Source organism: Acanthopagrus latus, chromosome 12, assembly GCF_904848185.1.
Source record: "Acanthopagrus latus isolate v.2019 chromosome 12, fAcaLat1.1, whole genome shotgun sequence".
Lineage (NCBI taxonomy): Eukaryota > Metazoa > Chordata > Actinopteri > Spariformes > Sparidae > Acanthopagrus > Acanthopagrus latus.
Window position 1 is genome coordinate 935775 of NC_051050.1, and position 26295 is coordinate 962069.

At 39.3% G+C, this 26295-nt stretch overlaps 1 protein-coding gene across 1 annotated transcript in view; it reads right to left on the reverse strand.

The window, feature by feature from the left end:
- Positions 1–26295, reverse strand: part of dcc (DCC netrin 1 receptor) — a 289488-nt gene that overhangs the window by 49892 nt on the left and 213301 nt on the right. The window contains exons 19-27 of the mRNA XM_037118172.1: positions 23285–23392; positions 22225–22419; positions 22022–22054; positions 19140–19205; positions 15790–15952; positions 14827–15050; positions 14247–14363; positions 8052–8201; positions 765–1073 (exon numbers count right to left, since the gene is read on the reverse strand). Coding sequence (XP_036974067.1) covers positions 765–1073; positions 8052–8201; positions 14247–14363; positions 14827–15050; positions 15790–15952; positions 19140–19205; positions 22022–22054; positions 22225–22419; positions 23285–23392 — 1365 coding nt within the window. The remainder of the gene's footprint in view (positions 1–764; positions 1074–8051; positions 8202–14246; positions 14364–14826; positions 15051–15789; positions 15953–19139; positions 19206–22021; positions 22055–22224; positions 22420–23284; positions 23393–26295) is intronic.

The following is a 26295-nucleotide window of genomic DNA, read 5'->3' on the forward strand; positions in this document are numbered from 1 at the left end:
CTGTGGAGCTGGCAGCACGTCGAAGTGGTGTGTTCAATGCTACTTTTCTGCCAAACAGGTCAGACAAAAGGAAACAGAGTGGTTGGATAAAGGCAATTGGCTATAGAGTATTCATAATTAATCTAACAATAATCCTTTTTGTTTTGATCTAAAAAATTATCCAACCTGTTTCTCACTAAAGTGATATGATCTAAATTGTGAGTTTTGTAATCTGCTGGTTGCACCCTTAGTAACGGCGACAGTAATAATTAATAATGACATTTTCTATTCATGTTTTTTCACAGAGAGGGTGTGCTGGCCAATTGAGTGCCGCTGCCACTACATCTCATTCTACCACTGTAACGCAGACATTAAAGGACACGTTTCAAAAACAGGCTGCCAAGTCACAAAAAGCCAATGACCTATGTTGCACAGTTCTGATACACTCTTTTAATTTATTTAATGTTGATTTTGCAGTGTTTTGTTAAGGTTCTGGATTTGGACTGTTTTAATATATAATAAATCTATACTGCGGTATACCGATAACCGTAGATAATTTTGGTCACTATTACCGCGGTGTGAAATTTTCATACTGTTACATCCCTAGTCATATCATGACTGTTTATATGTTTATGTTAAGTCTTGTCATGCTGCCTGTCATGTCAATACAAATATTGTGTTATGTAACATCAAGTGACAATTGATGCATTGATATTGGTTTCAACCTTTTTCTACCCAGGATCAAAGACACAATTAGACACAAAGACACAATTAGCTGTACTCACTGCACTGTGGCAACATGGAGGTGTACACTTTTGGGTCAATGGTCCCCATGGGTGGTGGCAGCAGTGGGTTGGTGAAGCTTCGTAGTGGGTGCGTGGGCCTTACGCAGGCAGTCGGGATGGTCCGGCCACTCCCAGCCTGGGCCTCTTCAGCTGCAGCTGTGGCAACAGCTGCAGGGGCCCCTGGGACGGGGCCAACCCCGTGAACATGCTCCCCGGGCGGGGCAGGGGCGCCAGGGAGAAGGGGAGGAGCCTGCTGGGCTGGGGGCTGCTGCTGGAGAATAGGATTGGTGGAAGAATCTGAAGGCATCACTGAGGGAAAATGGGCGGATTGGTTTGGGGGATGGGAGGAAGAGAGGAATGGGGACAAAGAGATGGAGGGACAAAAGACAAAGTATCCAATTATTTTGAATATAAATATAAACAAAGAATATGTTGAAAAAAACAAAAAGCAGAACTTCATGGTAAATATTCTGCCACAAAAAGCTCCATTGTTCTGTCAGACAGTTTCTGCTTTGAAGAAGGCATAATGAAAACATGAGCCATCATTGTGTAAATCCCTGCTGTTGCAGGAAGGTCAGGAGAGATACAATGTGTTTCTGTCACAAATGTAAATCTAAATATACATTTTGCAACAAACATTCTGCTGTAGATTGTAGATTCTATGTATTCTGTGGTCCTAAAAATGTTCAAACCCTACTATCTACATACTGTACATTATCTACATGTAATGGTCATGTTTGTCCACATTCTTTGTCATTAACACAGTGAAGTGCTCATGGAATTTTTAAACCTCTTTGACCTCAACTGAATAATTGGAGAGATTCATCTGTGAAGAAACCATGAGTTTTGACGGCTCTGAAGTTGTCTTTCCTTGAGGAGCGCGAAGTGTTTTGCTGGCCTTTGTGTTGGCTGAATGTCCTCACAGTGAGAGAAAACCCAGTTTAATCTCGTCAGAGTTTTATGTGAAAGAAAGAGCAGGAGGAGGAAGGAGAGTTTCCTGCTAAAGAAAAAACAAATATTTGCAGAAAGATGCCTCTGATGTAATATAAGAGATGAAACTCCTCATGTAGCTACAGTCAGTCTGATCAGAGGGAAAATGTGAGGAGGATGCAACCAGTAATTCCTTGTAGAGTTGCTGTGTATTCATTAACCAGCCGAGACAAGAGCAAGAAACAAGAGGAACAGCTGAGAGAAAGAACATGGCAGCCACTTTAAGACTGAATGAACAAGGAGGAAAGTATATATGGGAGGGGAAAGAGAAAGAGAGGGGGACTGAAGAGGAAGGAAACAAAGAGATGCAAACTTGCATGTTTGGCAGCAACATGACAAGCCCTAAAGCTTTTTGTATTTCCCCTTTTCTGCGCCTTTTCGCAGTCAAGAGCTGAATGAAAGAAGTGAAGCAAAACAGCGTATCAGTCTGATTATTAGGCTAAGATTTTACAGTATCCTCAACATACAACTACCATAGGCAAAGCCAGTTTCCGGCCCTGAGTAATTTGGTGCCCTACGCAAGATCTTAGCCAGCACTCCTAGCATAGCAGTCAATTTCACAATCAGTGTTCATATACTCACACAGAAACTGCATGTATGTATTGAAGATTTTATTTCTTTTAAGTCAAATATATCATACCAAATAAAAACTGAAGAAAGAAACAAGGGATAAATATACAATACAAATGAGGCATCAGCCTCAGAGTGCCATCTTTCACTTATCTATTGTCAGCTTTGTCGCTTTGCAAAACGACCTCCAACTCCTTCCATGTTGCCATGTGGGTTTTCTGCTCCTGGCTATCCTCATGAACCTTCAGCAAGGGGCTCGCATTTTTCCAGTCCTTTAGTCCTTCTTTATTAAGTCTGTATTCTTTTGGAGAAAACATTTAGCAGCAGAAGCAGTGCAAGCTATATTTCTATTTGAGTACATCAACCAACTTCTTTTGATTTGTTCAGCATTGACTAAGACTCTGTTTCAAAAGTCATGTTGACACCCTCCCATCTTTGTTTTCGGGAAAAGTGTAACTGCCTTTTATTTGAAATGGTCCTCTGTAAACTAACTCTCATCTTATGTAGTCAGTTAGAAGAAATGGCCAGTCCTGATGCTCTGTCACTCTGCTGTGCTGAGGTAGAGGAACAGGAGCACCTGATGCTGTGTCACTGGGGTGGTGGTGAAATATGTTAAAAGTGCATCTGAATAGAGAAGAGAAGTGTATGTGACCATGTTGTGACATGTTACATTTTTAAAAAAACAAACAAACAGAACAAAACGAAAAATAAAAAAGATGCTTGATGTGTGCTATACATAACTACTAATACTATTATACTAATAGTATTGTAGTAATGGTATACTAATAGTATAGTATACTAATACTAATATAGACTAATAATGAAAATGTGATGAGATTCATTTAACTTTATTTACTTTCACCTCTCAAACAAACGAACACGCCTGACACTGTGACTTGCAATAATGGCCAAACTAAATGAATGTATTGTTCTTTACAGCTGCCCGCCTGCACGAGGAAGAGAACAGACGCACAGCGGAACATGAGGAGGACAAAGAGGAACTGTACAATAATGAACTTGTTGTAGAGGCTGGCGCGAGTGATGAGGAGATTACATGGAGAGATGAAGAGGAGGAGGAAACTGAGGAGGAGGAGGAACCAAAACAAGACAGGACACCCAACAACAGAGGGTTAGGCCTATAATTGGACAATCTGAGGATGGTTAAACTTTGGAGCGGTAAGGTGTCTAAACCGATAAGTTGCCTTTTGTTATGAATCAATAGCCTAATTATCACCGTGTATGGTTTACAATGCATTAGCGGTATATTTCTACACTGGAATTTAGCCTGAACTACCAGTATTTGTTGTTAATGTTCTATATGCATACCATAATGTTATATATATATATATATATTACGGTTCATACTTTCTATAAATGAACCTAGTATTTTATAGGTTCAAATAGACACAAAATCTCGTTTTTATTCATTCTACTGGTCCGTTTTGCTCAAATAGAAATAGAGGCCTGTCTCTAATTCTGGCCTCCCTCCAAAAAATGCCTGCGCCGCGATGTGCTTGTGTAAAATGAAGGCCCGGGCCTATATTAGAGGATTTATGGTAATCATGTTAGCACTAAATTAAGCCATAATTCAGATACTTTTCAGCAAGGCCACACATTGTATAACGTTTAAAATAAATATATGCATTTGCATAGAGATAATGGGTCATTATAAATACTTTGGTATCTGACAGGGTCCATCCATCCATCCATCTTCTACCGCTTTATCCGTTACCGGGTTGCGGGGGCAGCTGTCTGAGCAGGGACACCCAGACTTCCCTCACCCCGGACACTTCCTCCAGCTCTTCTGGGAGGATCCCAAGGCGTTCCCAGGCCAGCTGGGCGACATAGTCGCTCCAGCGTGTCCTGGGTCTTCCCCGGGGTCTCCTCCCAGTGGGACATGCCAGGAACACCTCCCGTGGAAGGCGTCCCGGGGGCATCCGAAACAGATGTCCGAGCCACCTCAACTGGCTCCTCTCGATGTGGAGGAGCAGCGGCTCTACTCCGAGCTCCTCCCGGGTGACAGAGCTCCTCACCCTATCTCTAAGGTAGCGCCCCGCCACCCTGCGGAGGAAACTCATTTCAGCCACTTGTATCCGGGATCTTATTCTTTCGGTCATAACCCAAAGTTCATGACCATAGGTGAGGGTAGGAACGTAGATTGACCGGTAAATCGAGAGCTTCGCCTTTCGACTCAGCTCTCTCTTCACCACGACAGACCGGTATAACGACCGCATTACTGCGGCCGCTGCACCGATCCGCCTGTCAATCTCACGCTCCGTCCTTCCCTCACTCGTGAACAAGACCCCAAGATACTTAAACTCCTCCACCTGAGGCAGTAGCTCTCCCCCAACCCGGAGGGGACAAGCCACCTTTTTCCGGTCGAGAACCATGGCCTCAGATTTGGAGGTGCTGATTCTCATCCCAGCCACTTCACACTCGGCTGCAAACTGCCCCAGGACATGCTGGAGGTCCTGGCCCGAAGGAGCCAACAAGACCACATCATCCGCAAAAAGCAGAGATGAAATCCTGTGGCTCCCAAACCAGATCCCTTCCGGCCCGTGGCTGCGCCTAGAAATTCTGTCCATGAAAGTAATGAACAGAACTGGTGACAAAGGGCAGCCCTGCCGGAGTCCAACATGTACCGGGAACAGGTCTGACTTACTGCCGGCAATGCGAACCAAGCTCCTGCTCCGCTCGTACAGGGACCGTACGGCCCTTAACAGAGGGCCTCCGACCCCGTACTCCCGGAGCACCTCCCACAGAATGCCACGAGGGACACGGTCGAATGCCTTCTCCAAGTCCACAAAACACATGTGGACTGGTTGGGCAAACTCCCATGAACCCTCGAGCACCCTGCGGAGGGTATGGAGCTGGTCCAGTGTTCCGCGGCCCGGACGAAAACCGCATTGTTCCTCCTGGATCTGAGGTTCGACTATCGGCCGAATTCTCCTCTCCAGTACCCTGGAATAGACTTTCCCAGGGAGGCTGAGGAGTGTGATCCCCTGATAGTTGGAGCACACCCTCCGGTCCCCCTTTTATTTATCTGACAGGGTAATAACCTTAATTCAAACATCACATTAACCCACCAGAGACCAGAGAAAAAATAAGTCTTCAATCTTTAATTGTATTTAACAATGATAACAGTGACATGTGTCATCATATGTGGTGATCCCTACAGCACCCACCACTGCCATCTTTACCAAAAGCTTAGCTGTCTACCTTAGCAGTGAGATGAAGACACCATTGCTTTGCACCATTCACTCACTCACTCACTCTCTCATAGAATGATGTTGTTCCACATTCCTTGAACTAAGAAAAAAATGTTATTCAGTACAATTTAAAGGTGGTATAATCTGCCAAAGGCCCAAGAGGCTGGACACACTGGATGCATGAGCAGCACTACTGCATGGCGTTACCAAGGTGCAACACATGCAGCTGACAAGTCAAGTCAACCTGAAAACGACCTGTAGACAGTCATATGGAAAACACTGCAGCATTTCACTACAGTTTCGATGTCTGTATGTGTAGAATAAGTCACAGACATGAAGAGAATACACACAGCAGGTGAGGAGCACTTTCTTTCCCGGCCTCTCTCTGTCTTTCACTTTCACAGTCTCCCCCTCTGGCTTTCAGCGGGGTAAAGGAAAATCATGTCATCATATTCACTGATAATTATCAAAGTCAAACTCCATGTAAACAGACAGGGCAGCAACGCAGCCGACATGCAGCATACGTGCATCCAGTGTGTCCAGGTCTGTTACATTTGGACTGTCTGCCCCCAGTACAGCTGTCTAAGTTTCCTCACAGCTGACTCCTTATGGACACAATCTTATACTTTTTACATTTAGGGTTAGGGTTAGGGTTAAACTGTAGAAGTCAGTGTCCCATTGTTTGTATAACTTTAAAGTTTAGATTATTTTCCTCATGAACTGCCTCTGTATCTCTCGCTTGTCAGAGCTGCCTCTCTGTCATTAGTTGCCTTACCCAACCCTTTTTTAAGCTCATTTTAAGTGTGTGTTCTGCCAGCAGTGATCAGCCCTCCCAGTGTGTCTGTTAATTCAATGACTGAAGCTTCTTCTTGTCTCTCTGCTGGTGTTAAATCACTGATACAAGTCGACCGGGAATTAGCCAATTACTGAATTACTGAATTACAGCTCCCTACCACGTCGTTTAGCATTTAGCTCTGCAGCAAAATTGGCCTTAAATATGACAGGGAAGAAAAGGAGTGGATAAGTGGAGAACAATTAGGATGCTGCAGTGTCAGCCCTGTTGTATTTATCAAATGTTATATTTGTATTATTATTACAGTATGAGTGCTATTATGTGCGCTATATGTACTACTATGAAGCGTTATAGTGGTCATAGCGTATGCACCACACAAGTTATAATACAGAAACATGAATTTAAAAAAAACAAACAAAAAAAACAAACTATGACAATCATAGTGTATCAGTGGTACTTGCTAATGTGTCAGATGTTCCCACTGTCTCTAGTAGCATGTGCTACTTTCAGATTAATTGCATTGCATGAAAAGAGCTGGTATTCAACAGTACAGACCAGTACTTTTTTTGGTTTGTCCTATCATGCCAGGTGCACATAGGCGGAAGATTTCATTGCAGCCTGCCTGTAATATGCATTGTTTCAGCATCCCTTCTATCCTTTCTGTGTGCCATGAGTGAACTTGGCACGGAAAGACACTCATAACCTTTTAGAAAAAGCGTAACTGCTGTTTGTGATTCTTTTTTTATGCACTTTTCCCTCATATTTGTCAGTTGCATGTGTCATAACACAGAGATAGAGAGATGAACAGAGACACAAACAAGCTGCAGGCATCATAGAAACCTCTACTGAGGTAGATTGATCATCAAAATTTCTTTGTAATTCTTGAAACTATGGGTCTTTTATTTCACATATACACAAGAGCAGACTCCTGAATTCTAGCTGGCAACTGTTGATTTTGCCAGCTGTAATGTAACACTTGTTTATGGCTTAGAAATAATATTTGAATATTTAACAATCCAAACGCATAAAGGGTATATTGTTGGTATTATTGGTATATAAATTTGGTATATTGTTCTTCACTACTGTTGATGTTGACTGTTTATAAAAGACACAAGTAGCATAAAGCTGTTTGTGTTTTGTTGTGTGTCTGTAACATTCAGATATTTTACACTTTTGTTTAGTGATTAGGGCCTGTGTCAAAATAGTTGAGATCCATTTACACCTGTCTAATATAAATACCAGTATGTACACACATGGAGACAGTGTCAGAAAAGTTGAGAGTCATACACTCCTGCCAGACACAAATACAAGAAAGGGACGTTATACTATTCTTAGACGTATGTATGTATGTATGTATGTATGTATGTATGTATGTATGTATGTATGTATGTATGATTATTGCTATTATTATTATTATTATTATTATTATTATTATTATTATTATTATTATTATTATTATTATTATTATTATTATTATTATTATTATTATTATTATTATTATTATTATTATTATTATTATCATTATTATTATTATTATTATTATTAGTAGTAGTAGTAGTAGTAGTAGTAGTATTAGTAGTAGTAGTAGTACCTGGTATCCATCTGTCTCTCTATAGTAGTATTCTCAGAAGCATTAGTAGTAGTGTTATTGTAGTACCTGGTGTGCATCTGTTTGTACAGAAGTATCAGTAGTGTCAAGTATTCGTAGCAATAGTTTTGCAATACCTGGTGTGTATCCTCTGTCCACAGTAAGACTGGGGAAAGGCATGGGTCTCAAGCTGAACTTGTTATGAGTGAAGCCGCAGGATGGTGAAGGCAGGATTCCAGGATACTGAGATGAATCAAGAGCAGGCACTGGGATGGCACTGACCACCGCTGGAACCAATCATAAAACAACAGTCAGTAAAACAGGCAGTGAAATACATACCTGACAGAACAAGTGATTTCAGAGACATCTCAAAAATAAGCTATGTACTGTAAATTCATATTTCCCTACACATATTGATAACAATTCCAGTGATCCAGCTGGAAAGAATTGGTAATATAAAGCTGATGAAGGTTCTTAGTCATCTACGTCGTTGTAAATCTAGGTGCTGTACTGTAGTCAAAATGCAAAGGGACGAGAGAGGGAGAGAGAGAGAGAGAGAGAGAGAGAGAGAGACAGAGAGAGAGAGAGAGAGAGAGAGAGAGAGAGAGAGAGAGAGAGAGCGCTGCCTCATCGAGAACTCCACCACACTCTTAGATGAGACATGACAGTGGAGCGACTTGAACCTTTTTGAGTTATACATCCATTAACACCCTTGTGGGGGCTAACAAGTCGCCTTCTACTTATTCAACATGCTTAAATATGAGTCATATTTCAGAAAAGCACCCATTTGTGTTTGTTAACCTAACTGCTTCCACATATTTTATTCCAGAGAGTTTATTGTGTCTGTTGCTGTTGTGAACATTGCTGGTCCTACTAACAGTCACAGTAGCAGTCACAGTAGTCATTTCTTGGTTTTGTCCCATTTTTAGATGTGTAGCCTGTATTTCTAGTTTCCACTCGTCCTCCAATAAATACCCTAAAAATAAACCAGTGTTTCATTGCTTTTTAAGAATTGCAGCTGAAGTGCATGTCTTCCAAACCTCAATATTATGATAATGTGAATAAACTCATGTTGACAATCATTTGTTGACACAAAAGTAATGGCAACTGCATATCACTCACAGCTACACGGGATACACAGCTAAGTAGTTAGCTTTCTATAAGTATTTTGTTTATTAATTTTTACATTGATTTACATATTATGTTATTCAGGCCCAAAAAATGTCCCGCGCTATGCACACGCACATACTGCCCTTTCCTGACTTTGAGTCCCTGCCCCTCTATAGTCATGTGCACATCCCTGCAGGCTTTTAAACTCCATGTGGGAATGTCCTTACAGAGTCATTAAGGACACGTGTGAGTTCTGAGTTTCAGAGTCATTGGTCCAAATGGCCTTCATGTAGATTAGGGTTAAGGCTAGCTTAGCCCCGGTGTGAATGGTTGTTAAGCTGTCTGGGGAGAGAACCCAGTGATAAATTTTGTCTTAGGCCACCTCCTCTGTTCAATGATGTTCCAGTTTGACATAGATGGAGTCTTTTCCTCCCCCTCAACCCATCCGTCTTCTTTGGACAAGATTTTGACATTGCGGTCCTCAAAAGAATGATTGCTCTCTTTTAGATGCAAGTGGACAACAGGGTCTTGACCATTGGTTTTTGGAGAGCTTGTTTTGTCTCCCCAGTGTACAAATCTGCGCAGTCCTGGCTGCATCGAACAGCATAAACTACAGTACTCTGTTTATGCCTGGGTGTTGGATATGTTTCTGTCTCAGTGTGTTAGTAGGTTTGGAGTGAACCAGGATATGATGTTTACTAAAGACCCTCCTGAGTTTCTCAGATCTTCCTACACCATAGGGAATGACAATGTTGTTACGTTTTCTTGTCTCCTCTTCTCTGTCTGCTGTGGGTCTTTTAGCGGTTTCGAAAAAGGTCCAGTTTTGGTAGCCACAAGTTTTAAGTGCTCCCCTGATGTGCATCTGTTCCTTCTCCTTCCCCTCTGACTTGGAGGGCATGGTCTCAGCCTGATGGTTTAGGGTTCTGATGACCTTCTGACTCACATCACCCTCTGGAGCACAAGTCATATCATTGAATTAAACCATCATGTTTAATTCACTGTTATGGTTCCATGGCTAATTATAGGGCCCACTTCTTAATTTAACCAAAATAAACCTAGTAAAACAGTGTCAGGAAGAGAAGGAAGAGGTACCCTTTCCTCTTCATAACTGGCTGCCTGACATCACAAATGTGCACCTGGGGATGTCATAGGAATTATCATTCAGTGGCCATGTCCCCAGCAATACAACAGATATATGTCAACAAAAATGTACATCAACATACCTTTCACATTTTCTTTAAACAACCATGTGAGTGTTTGCAATATTCTTCATGTAGCACACATATCAATAAAGCTTTGGCAGTTGAATTCTAACTGATAGAGAGCGGAGGAAGAATCTTCTTCTGCCTTCTGTTCTTTTGGACCATTGTCTAATTCTACTACGTGCTGATTGATACCAGTATTTATGGGAAAGTATTGATTATTTGGAAGGAGCAAGGCTGTGATCAGCAGCTTTAGGAGGTCTGTGTCTGTGTGCATTTATGCAGCAATCAGTTAAAGAGAAGCAGGATATGATTACAGCAGTGTGATGACCAGAGATGAGCAAGTCTGATCAATACTGTTATTGATTAAGAATATCGATGATTTTGGTGCAGTGAGGCAGTGAGCTTCAAGTTAATGAGGGTGTGTTTGTGTGTGTGTGTAAGTGAGACGGAGAGAAGGAGAGAGAGAGAGAGAGAGATGCCAAAGACAGAAATATAGAGAGTGATGAAGAAAGAAATTTAGGGGACACAAAAACAGAGACAGATATTACATGATAAACAGAAAAACAAGAAAACGATGACAGAAAAGTGTATAAATGAATTTAGACACTACATAACATAAATCATCACAATATTTTTTTTCTTTAATAATCAATCTGTGTACAACATTCATTTTCATGTAATACTGTTTTTACTTTTTACTTGAGGTACTTATTACCTCAACTTACATTATTTCTATAATAAAATAAAAGTAGCCGGCCATCACCTAAGCATCTGCATTGTCTTTGTCTTTGGCAATGGATGATTGGACTATGTACAGTACCAGTCCCTCCCTCACTCTGATTGTCTAGCAGTGCTGCCATGGCACCCAAGGGGGTATGACATGGGAAGACACCCAAGATCACACACTTGACCATGGGTTCCACCAATCTCCCTCCCTTTTAATGTCTATCAGACTACCAAGGCCAAGAGATTCTCTGTTAGCGTAACTGACTCTGGTGTTTTTGTCACTTTTGGTTAGTAAAAACAAACATCAGAGCTGACACAGCAGATTGTGAGCTGTAGTTTTCCTGCTGGTAAACACACTGACTGGGTACAATGGCAAGGAGAGACAGTAGAATGTATTTATACTGAGGTTCCTGGCAAGGTATTTTGGTAGAGAGCACCACAGTCCCACAACAGTATTACAACAATTTTAATTGTTATTTCTGGAATTCAGTTACTTTCCCAATAGACACAAATGGAACCAACAGAGAGGCAGAAGGAGTTAGACTGACATTGGGAAAAACAACCCAGAAGATGTAAAGATGAATTAAAAAAACACAAAGACTGAGCTGCAAAACTGACCCAAACTGATAGAAACAGAGAGAAAGGGAGAAGAAAACCAGACAGCAGACACAAAAAAATAAAAACAGCAGGCAGATCAGTAGGTCTGTCTTCTGCAAAGCAGAAATGTGGTAGCAGAGGGAGAGAGTGAACAAGCCTTGAGCTTTTTCAGTAGAAACAGAGAGAGACAAAAATATCAACAGTGCAGACCCTGCAGGGCTTTGGATTTAACACCCAATCAACTAATCCCACATTGTCTGCAAGAGGTCGCCCCTTAATTCTTCACACACACACACACACACACACACACACACACACACACACACACACACACACACACACACACACACACTGTTTTATTACTTTATTCAACCTGGATATATCTTTGCAAATGTGTTACTGTGGAGAAATCAAGCAATTGGACTGTTATCGTTTCAACAGTTTGATACTGATCAGTGAACAATTAACTCTAACCCTGAGCCCTGAGGATATGTTATACATTTTGTTCTTAATTGGTCATTCGATTTGTCTAAAGGTATTAGTGCTTATCTGTAAAACAATAATTTACTAACCAGAATTTTAAACATCAACATGAATATACATTTACATTTACATTTAGGGCATTTAGCAGTCATTTTTGTCCAAAGTGACTTACAATAAGTATATTTGTCACAAGAAAGAAACCACAACATTTCACCGCCGATAGAGTTAAAAGGAAAAATAAAAGAAAAGAAAAAATTAAAGAATATTCAGAACATGCATCAGAACCATCAGCTGTGCTTGTTATGAATTCAGAAACAACTCTCCACACACACCTTTCAGCCCTTCCTCATCAGAAAAACAACCAAGCAAGTCAATTTGAAAGTAGCTGGTAATGAGTTGGGAGTCACTGGCAGTCGACCTGTTCAGTTGTTTTGATATGACGATGTGTTGCACCATTAGAATGTTGGAACTGGAGGGCTGATTGCAAAAACTCACAAAACAGACAATCCAACACACACACCCACTAACACTAGATGTGAGAAAATAGAATAAATAACCCTTTTTCTCTAGCTCCCACTTTTCATTCTCTACGTGACTATTCTCTGACTTTCATGTGATGAACTGAATGCAACACCGTGAATATCTTCCAAGAGGGGACATCTGAAAATGCATGCTGTTATCCCCATATTAAAATGATAACACACCTTCATCCTCTACATCTACAACCAGCTCTTAGTGTGCCAGAACAATTAAATCACACACTGAGCCATCACAAATGTGAGAAACAGAGAACTAATGTCAATAATCTCTCATGTAAACAAATTAATATTTTAAATGAAAAGAGAGTGTGCATTATCCAATATAAATTACCAGGTGTTTACTTAATTTTAAAGCATTTATACACCTCATTTTAGGTTTTCTTTTTAAAGATTTAAAGCTACTGAAATAAATGTCTAACTGTATTGATTCTGGTGGCCCCTTTGGACAAAAGGTGTAAACTTTGTCTTTGCCTGCACCTTTAAATGCTAATGAGCTCCGTCTGTCAACTTCTGGTACGCCTTTTTTCAGGGAGAGGATGCCACTTACGCTAGCTGTAGCATACTCTAATGTTTACGGTGGATGTAACACTATGGCTCGTCGAGATGCTGTTGTTCAACCGTACTAGTTTGACACAGAATCGGACCCAGAGGGAGAGGCTCCTGAAGGACTACAGACTCTGCAGCTGCAGCAGGATGTTTCAGAATGGTTAGTGTGTCTGAATATGTTACTTAGTTTTTTGTATGTGTTGTTACATTCACCACCATGTAGCTAGTAGCTAATAGCTAACAGCTGGCAAAAGCTGTGTTTGTCCCCAACATAGTCTCCAAACTCTTGGACATGTTGCTAGCATAGTGTCTGTCTCCAGTCTGCATGTTTCCAGACTTTTTACTGTGACAACCAAGCTCCCTCGTAACATTATTAACATTAAACTCGCTTCAAACGGCATTGCATAGTGGATCAAAGTGGAGCTGACTCGTAGGCAACTCTAAATACTATCAAAACATGGTGACACTTACCTGTGGCTCGGGTGCATTTGCTGGGTCCTGGATAGTTTGGACTGATTTGTGGTTTATTGTAGTAGTATCTTAGCAACTATTGGATGGATTCTCATGAAATTCAGTTTTGACAGGATTAACTATGATCAATTTGGTGATGCTCTGATTTTTCAGCTGCTGCAATCATCAGGTCAAACTCTCACTTTTTCCAGCACTTTGGTTTAATACCAAATATCTGCAAAACTAATGACATTCCCATGAGTTCTTAAGTGCTAATTAGCAAATGTTAACATGCTTACTGTCTGAGCTAAGATAAACAGTGACATTTTATAACATTATTTATAAATGGTAAATTTATAGTTAATTAACTTTGGGTAATAGTAATTTCAATGTTGAAAAAAATGAAATGCTTATGAAAAATATTAAGCAACTGTTTATTTTAGAGTTGCAACCATCAGTTGGAAGTCCATTATAAAGTTGCAACTTATGTTTGCAAACATTATGATTGCTTAATGAACATTTTAGCATTTTACTTTGTTAGCAAGTTAGCATTGCAACATTTTAGTCTGCAGTTGTTAGTATTTAGCTCAAATTGTGGCTGTATTTGCTGCTGGAAACACTTTTGCAAAGAATAAAATCAGTTAAAGGAGTTGCTTAGGGACAGTAAGTTACATACGTGTGTTGCTAGGCTGTGAGTCCATAGGAATCATAATTTTGCCTCGTGTCCCCCTCCTGGCAGCCAGGGAGTGCTCCAGAGTGGAAATACTGCTGGATGCCTCATCACCATCAGCACCTGGAACATTAAAACATTCAAACTTCAAAACAGGGATATACACATTTTCTGTTCTATATTTAATCTTTGAAAATGGAATGAACTATGCTCACTTGAGATAAATTATAGCTAGAGTTAGCACATTTGAGATGGATGTGATGTGAAACACTTAAATTACAAAGTAATACATTTAGTCGTGAACACATAGAGATTCTGATTTTGTTGCAGATCAAAGGAGAGGTGATAACCGTAACATGAAACCTGCATTGATAAAAAGACACCGAGACACAAATCATAGTTGATCAATAAAGCAAACAACATTCACTTTTAATTACACTGAGTTAGTGCAATATTTTAAATAAGTATTAAAAAAGTAAATACAGTAAAGTATAATGGTTATTTATAAGGTTATAAATCCTATATTATACATTCAAATAACAAATAAGTGGACGAATAAATGACTGAATCGGCATCCATTCTATACCTGAGTGGCTGCTCTTGCTGCCTATCTGGCTCTCTGACTGGCTGTGTGCGACTTGGGGGAGGTCCTGGCACGACTGGATGGGTGAATCATGTCCGGACGGGGCAACACTTGGAGCTTTCTCCATGTTCTTCATTTCCATCTCCTCATGATGGATCCAGAGGTCGGGAGGCCGCAGGTCCTTCTGGCTGCCCTTCCTCTTACTGGAACTGTGGCTCGCTCTCTTCCTACACAGATGAGAAGGTCAGAGGGAAGGTAGACGTGAAGAATACACTGCTGGAAAAACACCTAAATCCCAGCAGAGCATTGACACACCTGTTCATCTGTGACATAGCAGTAATTTGCATCCATCATGAAAGCATTTGCCTTACTGATGTACGCTGCAACAAGGAAGACTATAAGACAGTCATGTAGAAGGAAGCAGACAAAAAAGAAAACGATTACGCACAGACGATAAGGACAACGACGAGAATTTCTCACCTGACCTGTTATACCAATAGAAGCCTATTAGACTTCATTTAAATGTTTTCCTTTTATTTTAAACTGCATTATAAAAAGTCACTACTGAACTGCATCGGCTGACATCTGGCAGGCTGGTTAAAAATCAGTCTTAACTTAATGTCATGAACTGGTTTATTAAAAAACAAAAAAAAACAAAAAAAAAACATTATGATGGATTAAACAGACTGACACCTGTCAAACTAGCTTATGATAATACAGACTTAAACAAAATTAACTGGATTTAATTTTCCTTTGGCTGTAACTACAATCTGCTGTTAGCTAGTTAGCTCAGTTAGCCATGCAGCTGGCACTGTATTAGCTCACAAGAATCCACCAGGGGTCATCAAGAAAGGACCATTTGAGACTTGATTTCTATGAAAAACAGCCATGATGACTTGTTACCCATCTGCTTTGTTATCCTGACAGCTGTTTCCTGCCACCACACAGATGAATGAAATGTCTTACTTCCTCTGCGCAGCGGAGGAGCGCCGGGTGCAAATGAGTGCCACAATGACGACTACAACAACAGTGATAGCGCCCACGGAGACCACAATGATGACCAGTAGGTTACTGTTCTTCTGAGGTGTGGCGCTGCCGTGAGGTGGATGCATCTGTCCGATGGGAGACTCTGAAATACATAGAAAATACAGTTGAAAACCATGGGTTTTAACTTCTCTGAATTAATAGCTGGTCATTTTTAATTTTCATGTCATGTCAAGTCAACATTTTGTGTCCAATTTTATATTTGAAATGTACAATTTCTGCCAGTCAAGACATAACATGACATTTCAATTCACATTGAAACCAGTATTGAAACATTCAAAACTCAAATATAATTTTAGCTTGAAATAATGTCACATTTAAATTTCAGTCAGTTTTACTGTTATTATTGCAGTGTTATGCTTAAAAGTACACTACAATGTATGTGTCTTTGTAGTTTTATATATATATATATATATATATATATATATATATATATATATATATATATATATATATATATATATATATATATATATATATAGTTATATATGCAAATAAGCCTGCAGAGTGAAACCCAAACTGGTTTTCCCTAAACTGACAACACAAATGTGCTGCTGCTGAACCAATCAATACACAAACAGAGAGCGAGAGAGAGAGAGAGAGAGAGAGAGAGAGAATGAGTGAGTATATGACAGGCGTAAAGGGAGAAAAGGGAATCGATGACACACTCTGTCATTCATTAACTCGACCTTGGAGCAGAGAGAAAAAAATAAAAGGAAACACGGGAGGAGTCTGGGTGGAGAGGTGGGGGAGCATGTTAAAAAGAATGAAAGCGAGAAGGAATGAATAAAGAGAAGTCAAGGAGAGGAAATAGGGAAATAAATATGATAGTTAAATGGTAAGAAAGGGCAGACTGGTGGGTGGAGGAAAGGATGTTTATCAGGAGATAAAACTGCATCCTCACAGAAGCATTGGATGAATACATAATGACATAATACATATGACATCATAATCACTCTACTCTAAATTAACATCAGAAATGACATCCAATTATTATAAGCACGTCACCTGGTGAAAATGTTTTACACTTTGTTAAGTAATTCTCTAATCATATCTCATGCATCTGGTAATTTATATGCAGTTACTGTTGGATGACTCATCAGATTAGTTCTTACAAAGGAAAAAGTCATCTTTAGGTCACATTCTCAGTGTTTAACCATCACTGTGTGATTAAATGAGATGCCAATATTAATAAATCAACATGAGGGACAGGAAGTGTGGAAATCCATGAAGATCCAGATACCTCTGCCGAGGCCCAATAGTCAAAACAAAGCAACCCCACCTTCAAGCCTTTTGCATGTATTCTTAGAATATCTCCATCTATCTATCTATGACTAAGCAAACACGTAACACTATGATTGATCAACATTGTTCATTAATTGTTCTACGACTATTTAAAAGTAACATAGAAGCTTATTCATTCATCGTCATTGTACAACTGTAAAGCAAGACATTTTTTCTCATTTAAGGCTGAGACTTTTTTTTTAAAGAATTTTTTGGCCTTTTTGGCTTTATTTGATAGCGCAGCTGAAGCGGGAGAGAGGAAACAGGGAGAGAGAGGGGGAGTGACGCGCCCGCTCTACCAATAAACCTAAATGGCGTGCCAGGCTGAGACATTTTAAACCTTAATTTCTTTAAGTGGTATGGAGCTCTCATCTCTGAAAACAGACAACTTCACCTCCTAAAATGAGGAGACAATGAGACAAATTAAGTAATTGCGTACATTTTTGTATAGCAGAAGCCAAACAGTGCTGTACCTAGCCCTCCAGCCTGCTCAGATATTGTCAGTGGATAAGAACAACAGGGTGAATCAGTGAGTACTGGACAGCCTGTAAATGTAGAGACGTACACAGTCCTGACCTGAGGGAATAAGTCTGAGATTTATCTTCTTTGTAAACAAAATTTCAAGTGGGAGGAAGATCTGTGACATAAAACATGACACCAGGTTAAAGATGAAATCGGGTGAAGCTGATGAACGAGCTTCGCCCTTGCCAATCTGCCATAAAGAAAGAGGTGAATGGAGGTCAAAGAGGAAAGACTTATGATTGACTCCCGCTGCAGCAGGAACAACGCAGACAGTCCATCTTACAACACACATGCACACAGACACACGGGCACACATATACTGCTTGTCCTACACTGCCAGACTTAGACCCTGACCTCTGACCTCACTGTGCAGGAGGGGTTTCTTGAAGCAGAAATAAGTGAGGACAGTTACAGTTATGAACATGATTTGTATTAGAGGCAAATATTTTAGCTTTAGCAGTACTTTCAGTGTTATCAATACCTGCTGTATTAGCATTAGCATACTGTGTAGCGGCATATTTCTGTTAGCATAAGTGAAAGTACAGTAGCATTAATATCAATATTAGCATTAGCACAAGTGGCCTAGAGTCATTGTGCTGGTTGGGATTTAGGATTAATATTAGTATTAGTAGTGGTATAGGCACTGATATAAGTGTACTAAATTGTTAGCTTTAGCATCATTTTCAGTATTATGATAGCATGTATATCCCTTCAGCATTAGCATGTGTACTATCAGCATTAATATTATCCTTCACTTGAGGTATACATTTAGCCTTCGATTATTATTTGATTATTATTATTATTATTATCATTATTATTATTATTATTATTATTATTGTTATTATTATTATTATTGTTGTTGTTGTTGTTATTATTATTACCAAAGGTTTAATCATTACTCATTACTATTTAGAATCAGCATACAGTTAATAGTATTTAGTATACAATAAATAACAATGTTTGTATAGATACTGGCAAAGCAACACAGGAAAAGAAGAAGGAGCAGCAGAAATTATTTTTTTCATGAAAATATTGTGTAGTTATAACAAAAAAAAAGGGAAGCGATGCTAATGGACTGTAAATCAGTGAGCCACAGCTCCTCGTTGTGATGCTGTGACTCATTAAAGTAAATTTAGACATGACTGAGCTGAGTGATCAAAGACAACAACTGAGTCAATGTGATAATGCTGCCGAATACCACAGACACACACACACACACACACACACACACACACACACACACACACACACACACACACACACACAAACAGACTCTCTCTCTCTCTCTCTCTCTCTCTCTCTCTGTATGTGTGTATTGATTGGTCAGCTCATCTCAGCTCCCAGGAAATGTGTTCTCACTACAGTATCAAGTCCAATAATTAACCAAATTGTAATTCAACTTTCTGCCAGTCAGAGTCAGTCAAGCAGAAGAATAGTGTATGTGTGTTTCTGTGTCAGTGTGTAACCATTGACGCTGCTCCTGTCAATCAGGTTGGTGTCAGACGGCCAGTAGGCATGCTCCCCCCCTCGACCTGGAAGGAGAAGAAAACAGAAAACATCAGGGTGGAACAAACAAAAAAGAAAAGGGGTGAAGACAGTTACCCTAACAATTATAACCATGGCATTTTGCAGCAGGAATTGAGGGATAGGACAGGGAGATTGGTCCCTTGTTAGGAAATAAATCACTTAGCTAGTGAATGTACACACATACAGTATATGTCATACATGCGCTGTGTGTATAGGTTTCTCCTGAGAGCTCAAAATCTTCATGTTTTATTTTGAGAGGATACTAACATTTCCCCAGATATTTAAACACATAAACCCCTTTCACACTGCCTTTTCAAGGTGGAAACATTACGCCGTTGGACCCTTTCAGCAGGGTCCAGGGTCTGCTATTCACTGATGATGATTGTGTAAAGTAATCCATGCAAAAAACATATTTTGGTCACTTTTGGCAAACTGTGGTTGGTCAGGATCTTAACCCAATATCAGATTCGATAGTCCTGTATCACTAGAAATTTCTTTCCAAGTAATCTTTAATCTCATCTTTAATTTAAGATGACCGGATCTAGAATTTGTTGCATCATTGTTACCAGCCGCATTAATACAGCTCAATGTTTTCATTCAGATCCCCTTGATCCCCTCCGTGAGAAATTAACTTAGATGTATCTCACAATGTTAAAGAAAAGAAGAAAAGATTTGCCCCTTAATCCAGAACAACCAAAAGTTAATGAGGTACATTCTGGGCTGAGACCCTTCTTCCTATCAAGTTTGTGGAAATCTGTTCCATAGTTTTTGTGAAATCCTGCAGACAAAGCAACCACCCAATCATCCATACAACCACCTAACTGATGGACAAGGAAGAAAACATAACCTCTCTGGAGGAGATAATACCATCAACTAAAGAAACTAAGGATGACAAGACTGGATTATCTACACTTTTGCACAGGCCTCAGGCACACAGGGCTCCCAAATTTCCCAAATCCACAGTTTTCACATTTAATTTTATTCATCTGTAGTGTGACAGTGAACGATGGTTCATCCAAGAACCTGTGTTGTTTGAAAGTGCCAGCCCTTTTCCATGTCTGTCTCATCTGTGCTACCACTATTTGTGCGGTATGAAACCTATATACTGTTAAATGAAATGAGTTAAATGTCACATAATATTTTTAAATACAGTACATGTTTCTGGTTTTCCCCTTGTTTACCAGCAGAGGAGCTAGATACATTTGGAGGATATTTAAAAACAAAGTCAGGAGCATATCAACATAGATGTTGCCAGAGAACAGACTGGACAACTGTTGACAGAGGTTTTTCAGATTATAGTGCCAATAATTAACCACATCTAAAGTTCTCTGCATCTCAAATTAATTCAAAGTAAGACATGATACATCATTCTGCCACATTTTAAAGTCAAAAGATGTTTTCGTATGGCCTCCTATCATACAGCAGAAACCTGTATATATTGACATTTTGGATTGGTAAAGTGTTCTGAACAGCAACAAACCAGTCAGAGACACTGAACCCTAGATTCCAATGGAACCATCAAGGCTGTGTGAACACGTTTTTTTTTTCCCCCATTTGAGTCCCCCTCTGTTTCCATCTTTCTGCGTCTTTTACATCATTTCATTGTGCTACGTGTGCCATGTGTGATATGCAGTGATAGGGTTAAATCAGTCTTGTGATGTTGCAGCATACAATGATGTAAAAAAATAAATAAATAAATAAATAAAAATAGTAAGCAGGGTTTTGGACTCGCTTAACTCTTGTCATCACTGAAGAATTTTGAGAAAACAACTCCGCCTGGTTTTCTTTTTGGTATGTAGGCCTACAACAGTAACAGTTCATCAATAACCATTTCCCTAAGCTGCAGTGCACGCCTGGCTATCATTCATCAGTGTGGATGTTCACACTGCTCTCATTGACGTATCCTTACAGTGATTATTCCTGATGTGGATGGCTCCTAACATTTGTTTGTAGAGAATGTCATGCTGTTGGTTTAAGTTCAGCACACACTATAGCATTTTACTGGTGTGTACTATGGGCATCAAATGATGCAGCACTGCATCATGTAGTGTCATTAGAACTGTGTAACACCAATGACAAACTGTTTTACAGCTATACTTACACTTAGTTGATAGATTAAATTAAAGATTAAAAACTCCCAAATTGTCATGCTCTTTGAGCTGCTGGGAGATTTTAAAGCAGCTTTGAAAGGTTTTGAGTTTTCATAAGCATCGTTTCCCATTAAAATTACTGTTTACTGCTGTTAATGAAAAAAAATCAGAGAACAGAGCGCTAACAGAGCGCTAATTACGTTGAGTTAATTTGATGAACTTGAAATATGGCTCTTTTCCATCGCCTCTAATTTGTCTACCTTAACAATCATACAAACCTCTCCTTCCTCTCTCGCTCACTTTCTTTTTATTTCACTCTCTGAAGAATAATAATTTTTTGCTGAGCAATTAACAAACGACTTTCTGTCAGCTTGATGAGTCGGGTTGTTTGCATAAAGTAAAAAAAATAGAAGACAATGAAGCAACTTGTCATATTTTCCTTCCCTTCGAGGTTTTTATGTTACTGAATTCTCCAGACTGATATTTCAACCAATCAGGCTAAGAAAACTCATGGAAAGATTTCACTAAACTTGGAACATTACGTATTTCAGTGGTTCAGAACCATTTCTGTCTGACACACCCCCTTACACATAAAATGTATGAAATGAAAAGACAATGTAAAGACGGATAAAAGAAAGAAACTGAAGATAACTTGAATTATATGTATGTCTACACACACCCTGAGAGAAGATAATCTCTCACACACACATACATACACATACCCTACCTACCTTGATCATTGGCCATCTTGTCTGGATGTTCCACTGAAAGAGCAACAGAGAGTGAGTCAGCAAACATGAAATATAAAACAAAGGAATACACTTACAGAGGTCTTGGTCTTCAGTCGCACACACATGCACACACACGGATGCACACACGCATGCACACAAGCATGCACACAAGCACACACACAAAAAAACGCACTCTGACAAACCTTTGGCAGTTCTGAAGTGGATGGGCTCAGACAACGGGCCGACTCCTTTGGCATTCTTGGCCTGAATTCTGAAGTAATAAACCGTGTCGAGGTTCAGATCCACAACCTGATGGGTCAGCCGGTCACCACTTATTGCTTCCATCACCCAATCATCTATCGGCATGTTCTTATCCAGTGTGTAGTAAAGGATGTAACCTATTGGACAAGAAGTTATAGGATTAATAAGAGTTGAAATTATAAATATTCAGAGTGCAGTTCAGATCTTTAAAAAATAAAGCTATTACTTCATTTGCAATCATTATTAGCCTGTCCTCATACAGTTACATGAAAACAAATACATAACGATGTTATATGTGTCAGGGAAGAACATACATCTACAAAACATACACAGCTCAAGATAGCCATATTGATTTACCAGGAATTTACTCAAGTGAGTTTGAGTTGAGTTGAGTTTAGACCCTAACCTGATATTCCCAGCATAATATAAGATCAGAGACTACATGACGACGAATCTTTGAAAATGTTTAATGTTATTATTACCATAGACAGATGATGTAAGGTGTGAGAAATTTGAGAAATGGAATTACATCAGGTAATATTAGATCTTATACTTTGATATTGTGTGTGTGTGTGTGTGTGTGTGTGTGTGTGTGTGTGTGTGTGTGTGTGTGTGTGTGTGTGTGTGTGTTGTGCTGTTAGCCCTGTAAAGAGCGTCTGATGCATCCTCCAGGATGCTGCAGGAGCGGCAGAGCTTGTTAAAACTGACGGGTCGATCACCCAGAGGAAGAGAAAGAGAACAATGGAAGAAAGTGCGTGTGTGTGTGTGTGTGTTTGGATACAGAGAGCAACAACTGAAAAGTGTGTTGCATTATTGTAAAACAAGCAATTCTTTGTCTACTTTCAGACATTTTACAGAAGTAAAAGTAAGTAAAAAATTAAATTAAAACAATTGAAATAACTCATACATCTGATGAAGAGTCTATATGTGCCATAACTGTACTGAAGAGTGTGTGTGCTGTGGAATGTCTGTGGTGAATAGTGTGTTCAGGAAAACATTTACCTGTAATTCGTCCATTAGCCTCCATTGGTGGTTGCCAGCTAATTAAAATGGCACGGGGTCGTCCCTCACGACTGATCACAGTCAAATCTTTGGGGGCGGAACTAGGAGCTGACAATTATGGATGGACAGGAGGAATAGGAGAAGAAAAAAAAAACAGTGTCATGGTAAGATGAGATAATGGTGCAATCATCTTAATTACTAAAAAAAGAAAATACATTTTCTGTACATTATGAAGGTTGCAATAATCTGTGTTTCTCTCCTCCCATGTGTTTGTCTCTCCTCTCTTGGTGTCTGCTGTCATTTCTATGTTTGCGTAGTTTGCCCTCTTTCTGGGTGTCAATGGTGGAGAGGTCTTTTTGCTCAGGTCTAACCTAGCTGTTGACTCCTGGAGTTGCTCAACATTGTCCTTCATCCATACTAATGATTTATAATTTGAAATCTACATATATCTGTATTTTTGCTAATGAATTGTTTTAATCACTTGACAACTCTACTTCTAATGGATTAGCATGCTAAAATTAGCTAGTTGTGCATATTTGGTCATCAGGTGTTTGAAAGTTTGAAACTAGTCCAAAGGTGAACTAGTCTAAAGGTGAAAAGTCAGGGGATCAGAAGAGTAATAGCAATTCATTAGAAGGATGTCATGAATGTCTTTATCAAGTTTCATGTTAATCCATCTGATCATTTTCAAGAAATTTCACACCAAACTAAAACAGCAAGACTAGAGAAGGGCCAGGGGTTCACCAAAGTCAGAGGGATTCATGGCATTCAGTGCTATAGTGGTAAAGATTTTACAGTGGCCACATGCAGCTTTGAGCTCAGTATTTAACATGACTCTTGTGCTTTAGTAACAAATTGGACCTAAATCATTTGCTATTGGCAACAGTACCTGAAGCTCAGCTAATATCAAACACACATTGATTTAATTACTCAATAGTAACCCAGCCTCAGGTTCATTGGCTAGGAGTAACCTAGAGTAACCTACATTGTGCACCTTAATATAGATACATGTTTAAAATTAGTGACCGATTATCGGCCACCGATATATCGTGCCCGATAGAACGGCCCAATTGCTATTGGGGGTTCTATTGTATCGGTGAAATGTTGCACCGATAGAAAAAAGTGTGACAATGACAAAAGCATGTGCTGTTGCACTGATTTATTTTGTCCAGTGGGGCGTGCTGAGCTCAGCCAGAGGCTTTGGCTCAGCTCACATTTCAGTGAAGTCCCTCAGACACTGACTGACACCATGTTGTTTATTTAGATTTGTTTATTTATTCTTATTTATTTATTTAAAGTTTTGCTTCATTATTTATTTTTTTGTCTGGTAATGTGTGCCAATCTGCACTTTTCTCAGATTGACTGAACAAGTTCAAATGTTAAATGTAATTTAAAAAAGTGTTAAATGTTAAAAGTCTTGAAATAAGACATTAGTTTAAGAAAGCATCTGTCTGTACTACTGTCACTGTGACTGTACTATTCAATCCAAGGCCTGTTTTCATTCCAGCTCAAAAATTTCAGTTAAACACGAAGACTCCACCTATGTGCTTTTGCTGAGTTTGAAGTACCTCAACCCTTGCTTCAATCAGATATTCTTTGTTTATGTATATATAATATATATATATATATATATATATATATATGTATATATATATATATATATATATATATATATATATATATATATATATATCTCATGCATTGTGGTTGAAGCAAGGGTTGAAGTACTTCAAACTCAGCAAAAGCACATGCATTTCCCTGGGTGGAGTCTTCCTGTTTAACTGAAATTTTCATATTCACTACTGAACTGTTATAGTTTACTGTTTTATAGTGTTTTATGGAAAAGCTTTTTAGTAGCTTATGCAAAATGTTGTGTGTGTAAGAGAGCATTTCAGTTGTGTGTATGAGAGCATTTTAGTTGTATACATGAGAGCATTTCAATAGTGTGAGCGAGAACATTTCAGTAGTGTTTGGGAGCATTTTAGTAGTGTGTGTGAGAGTGTTTCAGTAGTGTGTGCGAGAGTGTTTCAGTAGTGTGTATGAGAGCCTTTCAGTAGCATGTATGAGATCATTTCAGTGGTGTGTGTAAGAGCATTTCACTTGTATGTGTGAGAGCGTTTTAGTAGTGTGTGTGAGAGAATCACTTTTCAGTTGTTTATGTGAAAGTGTTTCAGCAGTGTGTGTAATAGCATTTCACACATGTGTGTGAGAGGTAATTCTGAATAATGTCCCTGACGGCCCCTCATATGTCTCCATGCCAGCGATACACAGACAGTGTTCCTGGGTCACTTCCCTGCTGCAAGCGCAATTTTTTAACTTTCACTTTCGTTTTTGGAGCTGGTCGCATATTGACATTTTGCTGGCTGTAGGAGCAAGTTCACCACTAAAAGAAAAGTGGACAGTGAAAATTAGCAGTTCTAGGAAGAATGGACTGAAACATTTGCATTCATTCTCCCTCCAACCAGCACAAGTCCCATGCTTGTGCCCGTGCTTAATATGCCAAGAAACTATAGCTGTGATGAAGATTTCCAATTTGAAACAGCATTATGACATGGAGCATAACAATTCTGCAGAGACATTTCCTCAAAATTCAGAGGTAATAACAGCAAAAATTTATGCACTGAAATCATCATATCAAGCTGCAAGCAGGATTCTTGTCACATCTATGACACAACAACAAAAAGCAACAGAGTGCTCACTTAAAAATGTTGATTTATTTAACCACTTTAATTTGTCAAAATGGAAGTGAAACTTTATTTCAGTTCATACTGTTTTGAATGAAAAGGACATTTTGTTTTGAATATATACATATACATATAGTGTATACACACACGTGTACACACACACACACACACACACACACACACACACACCCCTGTTATATAGTATGCCATTCCAGCTCACAGGAATTTGAGCTCAAGCGGCAGACAACTAATAATAATAATAATAATAATAATAATAATAATAATAATAATAATAATAACAACAATAAACCGGCACCGGTATTGAAC